Consider the following 9,364-nt stretch of genomic DNA (forward strand, 5'->3'; position numbering starts at 1 on the left):
GTTGGCCAGAGGTCCCAGCCTCATCTAGAAGCTGTGGTCGTTCCTGTGGGTGAAGGATTGGGACAGAAGAAATGAAGGGGTCACAGTGAAGTGAGGGCAGCATTCATTCATTCACCAAACACTCGGCTGCACCTCAGTGTTTGTTGGCTGAAGACAGGACAAGAACAGATACATGGACCTGGTCCGTGTCTGTGAGAAACTCCCCACCCAGTGACATCACTGCCTCCCAAACACAGCACTGTCTGGCTTTAGAGCTGCAGTCACTGGTGAGTTTACCCTGTGTCCTGGTGGCTTGCTGGGTATTTTCTAAAAATAGAAGTGTGGGTTTTTATTTTACAACCAATTACTGATTCCTGATGTTGCAACGGCATCTACAAAATAAGAACAGTGTTGCATCTTTATGTAAAACAAAGGGAACCGCATGTCCCATAAGCCAGGACAGGAAGTTCTTTTTTACGATTCCAGTCACTCGGTGTGTGGGAATTGGAGAAACTGTTTCAGTTTCTCACCACACAGATGAACATTTCCTCTCATGGAAAAATGCTGCTTTGAGTTCTCCAATAGCCAAGGACAAAGTTGTGGATTAATAATATGTTCAAGCATTTCTCGTTATGTTAAGCAGTGTCTTTTCCAAGTGGCGTAAGTTTCTCAAAGTCTTCAGCGGTAAGATGATATTTGCCTTTCAAATAAACTACATACTTTCTTTTCTCAGACATAAGAGTCCACATTTCCCTTGTTGCATTGGCTGCCAGGAATCTCAGATATATATCTAGTACTTAATTTGAGAAACAACCTTATTCCAGCTCTCTGGTACAATTATTTCTTGTTTCCTAGGTGATTTCTGTTATCCTTTAAAAAAAAATTGCTACCTTAAAAGTGTTATAAAACTGTAAGTCAACCTTAAATCCTTAGTGGGACTATGGGGGGTATAATTTTTACATAAAATAAAAATGTGTAAGAATTGATGAAAAATATACTTTCACAGTTAAATGTGATAAACATAATATTTCTAGGAAACATGAGTGGAATATGCAGCTACAACTAAAATTTAGGTTCAGGTCACCTGGTTTTCCATCTGAGCCTATGGTGTATGCATCTAGCAAATTCTCGATCCCAGTGACATAAAAGCATTTGCCACCACACACTTGTAAAATCTTTCCAACACAGTAGTATCTAGATAGGTGGACTGTCAGTCTTACTAATACAGAGAGATTTTTGCACCCTCATTTGTTGGATAAGAAATTGAGTCTTGTCCTTGCCGGGTAGCTAAATATTGTTTAGAGTGTCCTCCAGATACACCAAAGTTGTGGGTTTGATCCCCAGGCAGGGCACATACAAGAAGCAACCAATAAATGCATGAATAAATGGTACAACAAATTGATGTTTTTCTCTCTCTCCTTTCCTCTCTCTTTCTCTCTACCCTTCCTCTCTCTCTCTCTCAAATCAATAAATAAAAATATTTTTTAAAAATTGAGTCTCCCATAAGTAAAATAATATCATGTTCTAGTTGTTTAAAAAACCATGTAAGAATAGAGCATATAATAGAAAACCCAGTACAATTGATGAGTATAGTAAAGAAAGTTATACCATATTCATGGAAGGGAGGACTCTGTGAGTCCTCATTGTGTTTCTTCAAAGAACTTTATAATTTACATAAAACAAAATGCACCCACTTGTGTATGCATTTCTATGAATTTGAACAAATGTATACCTCTACAATCAAGATATAGAACATTTCCACTACCACAGAGACTTTTCCCCACTTCTCTGTAGTTCATCACCATTATCTCCAGCCCCAGGTAACCACTGGTACACCTTCTCTCATGGTGAATTAGTTCTGTCTATAGGAGAATTTCTATAAATGTACTGATTCATGTCTATATTCTCTCACTCAGCATAATATTTGTGAAATTGATCCAAGTTCTATGTGTCTGTAGCTCATAATGCATTGTTACTAAGTAGTATTCCGTTGTATCTCATCCTGGTTTAAATCTGTAAGTTCCTAATAATGAATGATATTAAGTATGTTTCCCTGTGCATAGCTGCCATTATTTTTTATATTTGGTGAAATAACCGATAAAAATCTTTGCCTGTTTTTGAAAGTTGCGGTAGCACATACTTAACAAAAACATTTTTAATTGTCTGGGTCAGTGGCATTTAGTACATTCACATTGTTGTGTGACCATCACTACCATCCACCTCTAGACCTTTTGTCATTTTTCCCAAAATGACACTCTGTGCCCATGAAAGGAATAGCTCTCCATCCCTCCAGATGCTGGCAGCTACAAATCTACATTCTGTGTCTATGAATTTGCTGCTGTGGGTACTTCATGGAAGTGGAATCACACAGTATTTGTCCTTTGGTGACTGGCTTGTTGCACTTAGTGTAGTGTCTTCAATCCACAATGTGGTGTGAGTAAGAATTTCCTTCCATATCTGAGGCTGAATAGCATTTCCTTGTATGTGTACACCATGCCGTGTGTATCTATTTCTTTGTCAGTAGGCACTTGGATTACCTTCACCTAACTGTGAATAATGCTGCAATGAACAGGGATGTATAAATATCTACTAGAGTTCCTGCTTTCAATCCTTTGGGTAAACACCCAGAAATGAAATTACTGGATTGTATGGTAATTCTATCTTTAATGTTTTGAGGAACTGCCATGCTGTTGTTTTTTTAAAGCAGATGCAAAGTTTTGGAATATAGAGCAAAGCACAAGAGTTTCATTTTCTCCATATCTGCTCCAACTCTTGCCATTTCCTGTTTTTCAGTTTTTAAAAAATATAATACCCATCTTAAGCAATAATGGTGGTAGCTCACGGTGTGGTTTTAGTTTGTATTTTCCTATATTAGTGATGCTGTGCATAAGTTCATATGCTTGTTGGCCATGTGTATATCTTTATAAAATGTCTATTCAAATCATCGGTCAAATTTTAAATAAGGTTGTTGGTTTTGCTGTTGTTGAGTGACTATTTTTATACAACTGGGTCTATTTTTTGTTTAGGGCTTTGTTTGAGAGTCCTGGATATACCTTGGACACAAGTCATTCATGAAGTATCTATTTGCAGATATTTTCTCCAAGTCTGTAACTTTTCCTTTAACTCTCTTAATGGTGGCTTTTACAGAACAACAAGCTCCTGCTTCCTAAAACATGTGTAACTGCTGAGATGACCCACTAATGTATGGCGACATGGAAGAGCAGAGCAAACAAGGTCTGCAGGCCAGACAGGAACATTCAGGGAGTGCAAAAGGTCATGTGGACAGTGCAGAGAGCTGAATGTTGGCCACCCAAAGATACCCAGGTATTAATCCCTGGTACCCGCAATGGTATCTTGTAAGTAAAAAGGGTCTTTGCAGATAGGACTAGGCTAAGGATCTTCACATGAAGATCATCCTGGATTATTAGGGTTGGTCCCTGAATCCAGCCACAAGTGTCCTCTGAGAGAGAGGTAGTGGGTGACTTTCTAAACACAGCTCAGGAGGAGGCACTGTGACCAGGAGACAGATTGCGGTGATGCCGCCACAGACCAAGGACAGCTGGCAGCCACATCACCTGGATGAGGCAAGACAGGGATTCTCTTCTCCAGCGTCTGGATGGAGTGCATCCCACCCAACAACTTGATTTCTACACAACAGAACTCATTTCAGCTGATGGGGTACAGTGCTCATTACCCGGAGACACGGCACCAAATCTTTCTTTGTTTCAGGGGTCTCAGTTGATAAATTAGAAGGACAACGGGAGAATTAATTTTTACTCCCTACATGGGTTTCTGGCCTCAAGAACCAAGAGAATTAGTTTCCTTTTTTAAAGTAACCGAGTGTGTGGTAGTTTGTTACCATGTCCCCAGGAAACCAATACGGGTGGGAATTCATGGATCCTCTTGGAGAACACAGAGAAGGAGCTGAGAGAAGACCTTCACCCGACCCATTCCTCTGTTTCCCTTTGCAGCCAAATTCCTCAAAGGGTTGTCTAGACCCACTACTTCCATATTCCCTCCTCCAATTCTCTTCTGAAGTGGCGACAATCACCTCTTCACACCTTTCCCACCAACCACTGAAACCCCAGTTGCCTGGACCCTCAATGACGAGGGGTTTCCTTGTTCTTCTCTTCTCTGTGTGCCACCAGTCCTTTTCCTTCCTCACCTGTTGTCATCGTCTTACACGTACGGACCACACGTGTACACATCTCCTGTCTGGACCCCGCTCCTGACCTCCGGATGTTCACACCAGCTCTCTCACTGACGTCCCCAGTTGAGCATGAAGTGGCTTCTCAGTGAACATCACCCACAAAACCCTCTTCTCTGTGCCCGTGAAACACAACCCATCCTTTCCCGTGCCGAAGGGAAATGCCTGGTCACCATCCTGGCCCTGGTCTTTCCCTCAGGCCCCACAACGGCAGGAAACTCAGTCAACTTGATCTTCAACATATATCCAAAAAGTAAACCTCACTCTCCACCTCACCTCTTTGGTTCAGCCGCCATCCCGTCCTGCCTTCCTTGCCTTCCTCAATCTCTGTTTGGCTGCTTGGACCTACTCTTGTCTATTCTGAACAGAGCAGTCACAGGGATCCTGTTACAAAGAATGCTCAGTCCTATCTCTGCTCTCCTCAAAAGCTTCCAGGTTCCTGCCTTTGCTGCAAGGCCTCACGGGCTGCACACCATGGGGTCTGCACCACCTCCCAGGTCTCTCCTCCCAGGCCCCCGGGGCGGTCACCGCTGAGTCTTGTCTCCACCACATGCCCGCCAGGCTGCCCCTGCCTCAGAGCTGTGGCACTGCCCTTCGTCTTCCCAGCTCATTTCCTTTAGGGAAACACAAAGTCTGCTCTCTCAGCAGCATCAAGTCTGGGCTCAGACATCACTGTTCATACTCTCGACATCAGGAATTGTCTCCCTACATGTCACCTGATACTTTCTTTGCATGAACCTCCCCACACATATGTGACCATCCAAAAGGTTCTAATATTTTTTTTAATATATCTTTATTGATTTCAGAGAGAGGAAAGGAGAGGAAGAGAGAGAGATAGAAACATCAATGATGAGGGAGTCACTGATCGAGCCCGCATCCCGGGCATGTGCCCCGACCAGGAATCGAACCCCGATCGCCTGGATCCTAGGTCGACACTCAACCCCTGAGCCACGCCCGGGCGGGCTAATTTTTATTTATTTATATTAAATTTTATCTTCTTGTCTCCAGAATGATAGCTTCTAGATGAGAGAGATTTTTTTATGCCGGTTCACAGCTGCATCCCCAGTACCTACAACAATGCTGGCACATAGCAGGTGTACGGTTATACTTGCTAAAGAGTCTGTACATAAATGACTAAATATTGTTTTGTTCAAAACCATACACACACACACACACACACACACACACACACGTACAATGAGGTAACTTTTAACTGAGACAAAGTATCATCAGCGCTTGGAGATGCAGGAATGGGGAGGGGAGGGCATTTCAGCAGAAGGAAGTGCAAAGTCTCAGTGACAAAGCCCCTCCCCGACCTGGATGTGGAGGTGCTATGAGATTCAGGGCAATGGTACAATCTAGTGGAGAGTCCTGCAGGGGAGCAGGCCATGCCAGGCCCTCAAATCCATCCTGTGGTGTCTGCAGCTCATCTCTGGCCATGGAGGAGAACCATTGCTGCTCAAACTGTGCAGGAGGTGGGCGATATGTCTCCAGAAACACAATCTGGAGGCAAAAGGCTGGTGGGGTCAGAGAGCCAGGGAAGTGATGAGGCCCCAGGAACCACCAGGGTCATCACGGGGAGGAGATGGCCCTCACTGTGGGCTGTGATTAGGAAGAAAGATAGACAGGCCTTAGTGGATTGGGGAGCAGGGAGGAAGGGAAAAGTGCAGAACCCAGCAGAGAAGTGGGTTTGGGGAGGTCGGGGACAGCTCAAATTAAGCAGCGCCGAGTGGGGCAATCCCAGGGGCCATCCTGGGGAGGCACCGGGTGGTGAGATACGTGCATCGCTCACCTGAGGGTGAACCTGAGGTGGTGTTGGCATCCTCCATGCCTCTTTGGGGCCTCGGGGCCTTCCTCTTGTGGTACCTGACTCTGAGAGAAGAGACCAGGGCCTTTCAGTCTGGTTGGATCAGGGCACATTGGGCAGCAGACCCAACCCCCTGTTCCCTGCCCAGGGGTGGAGGGAGACTGAAACGCAGAGGGTGTGCCTGGCCTCACACACCATCTTGAGCATTGCAGGTGCCTCCCACCCTGGGCACTTGGCTGGCGGGTCCTCACCACGCCTGTCAGTCTGGAGTCCTCACCCACCACCCCTTCACCTCCTGCTGGCCCTGCCCTGAACTGTCAGGATTCCCAGCCCTGGTTCTGGACTCAGCCGGGTGCACTCTGCCCTCCCCACGTGTCCCCTTCCCCATGGGGCAGAGCTCACATGACGAAGATGAGGCAGAGAAGGAGGAGCAGGGTCTTGACAGCTGCTTCCCCAAAGGCCACCAGCACCACCTCTGCCCTGGGCCCTGAAAATCCTGCAGGAAAGAGGGGCAGGGATGAGTCACCTGTGTCCTTCCCCTCCCAGCAGGACCCTGGACGTCATTCTCCAGGCCTCCTGCATCCCCGGAGGGGGGACCACCTAGACGGTCACCCCAGGCCCTGCCGTGACCCCCAGCAGTTGGACAGAAATTAAAATGTGTAAGGCGGAATTCATCAAAATGAAACATTCTGTTCATCAATGGACACTACGGGGAACGTGAAAAGCCAACCCACTTAATGGGAGAAAATATTTGGGAATCATAGATCACGTAAGGATTAGTATCCAGCACATATAAAGAACTCTTACAACTCAACAACAGAGAGTCAAAAAAAAGATTGAAAATTGGGCAGATGACTTGAAAAAACTGTTCTTCAAGGGTGACATACAAATGAACAATGGTTCTGTGAGCAAGTAAACTGCATCATTATTTTCACAGAAATGCCAATGAAAACCACGTTGAAATAGCCCTTCATATCCGCTAGTAGCCTGCAATTTTTTTTTTTTAAAGGAAAATACCAACGTTGGTAATCGTGTGGCGAAACTGGAAGCCTTATACGTTGCTGGTGGGAGTGTAAAACGATGCTGCCACTGTGGAAAACAGTGTGGAATTTCCTCAGAGAGTTACACATAGAAACTACCATTTGACACAGCAATTCCACTCCCATCTGTATGCCCAAGAAAACAGAAAACACATTCAACAAAAAATGTAGTCAATGTCCACAGCAATATTATAACAGCCAAAAAGTGGAAATGCCCAAATGTCCATCAACTGATCAGTGGGTGAGCTGAATGTGGTACATCCATTCAATGACTATTATTCAGACAACAACTTAACGCCCTGGTTCTCCATTATAGGAGACGTGCACACAGCCAGGATCCGTCTATGCCGTGGAATAGTCCACAGTCACAGAGGGGAAGGGGAAGGCGAACGTCTGTCCTACTGGTGTCCAAGGACCTGTTAGATCCTTCAGGTGACAAACCAAGGCTCACAGCAGCCTGTGGACAATGGTCACTTCCTGGGAGGGGACTGGGCACCTGAGGACAGACTTCAGTGCCTTTAGTCTAAGCGAACAGTCTTCTTTTTTTATTGATTTTTAGAGATAGAGAGGAAGAGGGGGGGGAGAGAGAGAGAGAGCGAGCCATTTGTTGTTCCACTTATTGATGCGTCATTGATTGATTCCTGTATGTGCCCTGACCGGGGATCGAACCCGCAAACTTGGTGTATCGGAATAACGCTCTAACCAACTGAGTTACCCGGCCAGGGCCGACGTCAGTTCCTCTTGAATTTTTGGCCATGTGACTATATTACCTGTTCAAAAATACCTAAATTCAACTATTGGAGGAAAATTAAAACGTGAGTCTGGAGGAGATGGAGGATCGGGGGCCTCGAGAGCCAGCTCAGCCATGTGAATGGTGCCTAGTTCTCCTGGTGCAGCTGTCAGGGGGGTTGGAGAAGTCCTTGGGGAGTAAGGGGCTGGTGGGGAGAGCTGCTCAGAGTGGCCATGGAGGCTGAGGGAGAAGAGGAACCACTGGGTTCACCCACAAGTGGGTGTCCAGTCACCAGGGTGCCTCCAGGATGAGGCAGGGACCAGCCCTGCTCTGATTCGGAAGAGGCTTTGCTCCCTACAGCCCATGACGGGTTTCTTCCTACCTGTACCGTCTCCTAGGCTGACACCTGCTGTTGGGTTCTGTGGGGCACCTAGGACAGGAAGAGAGGAGTTCCCTTGTCAGTGAGATGGGGTGAGGATCATGTAGGCATCACCCAACCCCCAGATGCAAGAGAAATGCAGGAGGGACAGGGATTTGTCCTCTAGTCACCTGCTCAGCCAGGCCCCCAGGACAAAGCACCCAGCCTGGCCCTCCTGCTCCACACACCCTCAGGGACCCTGGTGTCCTGGCCCAGCACTCACAGGTGACGTTGAGCTGGATGGTTCTCTCCACAGTCACACCAGCTGCAGGAAAATGCACCTGACAGGTGAGGTTGGTGCCATGGTCCTGGGGCCGTGGGGTGAGGGTGAGCACAGAAGAGAAGCGGGTCCTGGGGCCCAGGGAGGTGTGAGCAGCTGAGGTCCAGGAGAAGATGGGGGGCGAGCCCCGCTCACAGGCCCAGGGCACAGAGCAGGTCAGGTTCCTGGGGCGGCCGGACTCCAGGGCCCCTGTGATGAGGATGTCAGGTGTGCGGGTCAGGGCTGGTGAGGAGAGGGGGAGACGGTGTCAGGAGGGAGGGCCCAGGTGCGGCCCTGACAGAAGCCCCAGGCTTTGCAGTCCAGGTCCTTCCATCCCAGGCCTGCTCTGGAGCCACCGTGAGCTTCCCCTGAGGCCTCTCCTGGAGCCCGCTCCTTACCCGTCACATGCAGGGAGAGCTTGTTCCGTACATAAGAATATAACAAAGAAGTTCCTTTCTGCACCCGAAGAAAGTATAATCCATCATCTGTCCTCCTGGCATCTCTGATGTCCAGGGAGCAGTTTTTGGCCTGGGGATCCCAGAGGAGGTGAAATCGGCCCCGGGCCCCCTCCTGCACTTCACGATGTGGGTGGTTGGTGGCCACAGCAGCATCCTGGTATATATCAGCCCCTTCCCGGAACCAGAAGCCATAAACAGGGTAATTCCCATAGGTCCAGGGGTAGGTGAAGGAGCAGTGCACAGAGACACACAGGCCCTCCTGCACCGTCACAGATGAATTCACTTTCAGCTGGTATCCTGTATCCTGAGCCAGGGACCCTGCAGGGAAAGGCGGGTCAGCTGCAGTCCCCCTGCTGCCCTCCCTCCCCCCTCAGGCACTCACCTGCCCACAGCAGGAGCAGCAGCAGCAGCATCTCTGACCCAGAGGGTTACTGAGCTCCTGTGAATAAGGAAAGAAAGAAGGCAG

General features: G+C 47.7%; 1 protein-coding gene across 1 annotated transcript; it reads right to left on the reverse strand.

The window, feature by feature from the left end:
* Positions 1 to 4,970: 4,970 nt before the first annotated feature.
* Positions 4,971 to 9,364, reverse strand: LOC308548184 (myeloid cell surface antigen CD33-like). Its single transcript, XM_081119317.1, has 7 exons — positions 9,281 to 9,364; positions 8,839 to 9,216; positions 8,405 to 8,683; positions 8,146 to 8,193; positions 6,396 to 6,489; positions 5,979 to 6,058; positions 4,971 to 5,689 (listed from the first exon to the last, which is right to left on the reverse strand). Exons 1-7 carry the CDS (start codon positions 9,309 to 9,311, stop codon positions 5,646 to 5,648), a joined length of 954 nt encoding a protein of 317 aa, XP_080975443.1. The 5' UTR covers positions 9,312 to 9,364; the 3' UTR covers positions 4,971 to 5,645.

Source organism: Miniopterus schreibersii, assembly GCF_964146895.1.
Source record: "Miniopterus schreibersii genome assembly, chromosome: 18".
Taxonomy (NCBI): domain Eukaryota; kingdom Metazoa; phylum Chordata; class Mammalia; order Chiroptera; family Miniopteridae; genus Miniopterus; species Miniopterus schreibersii.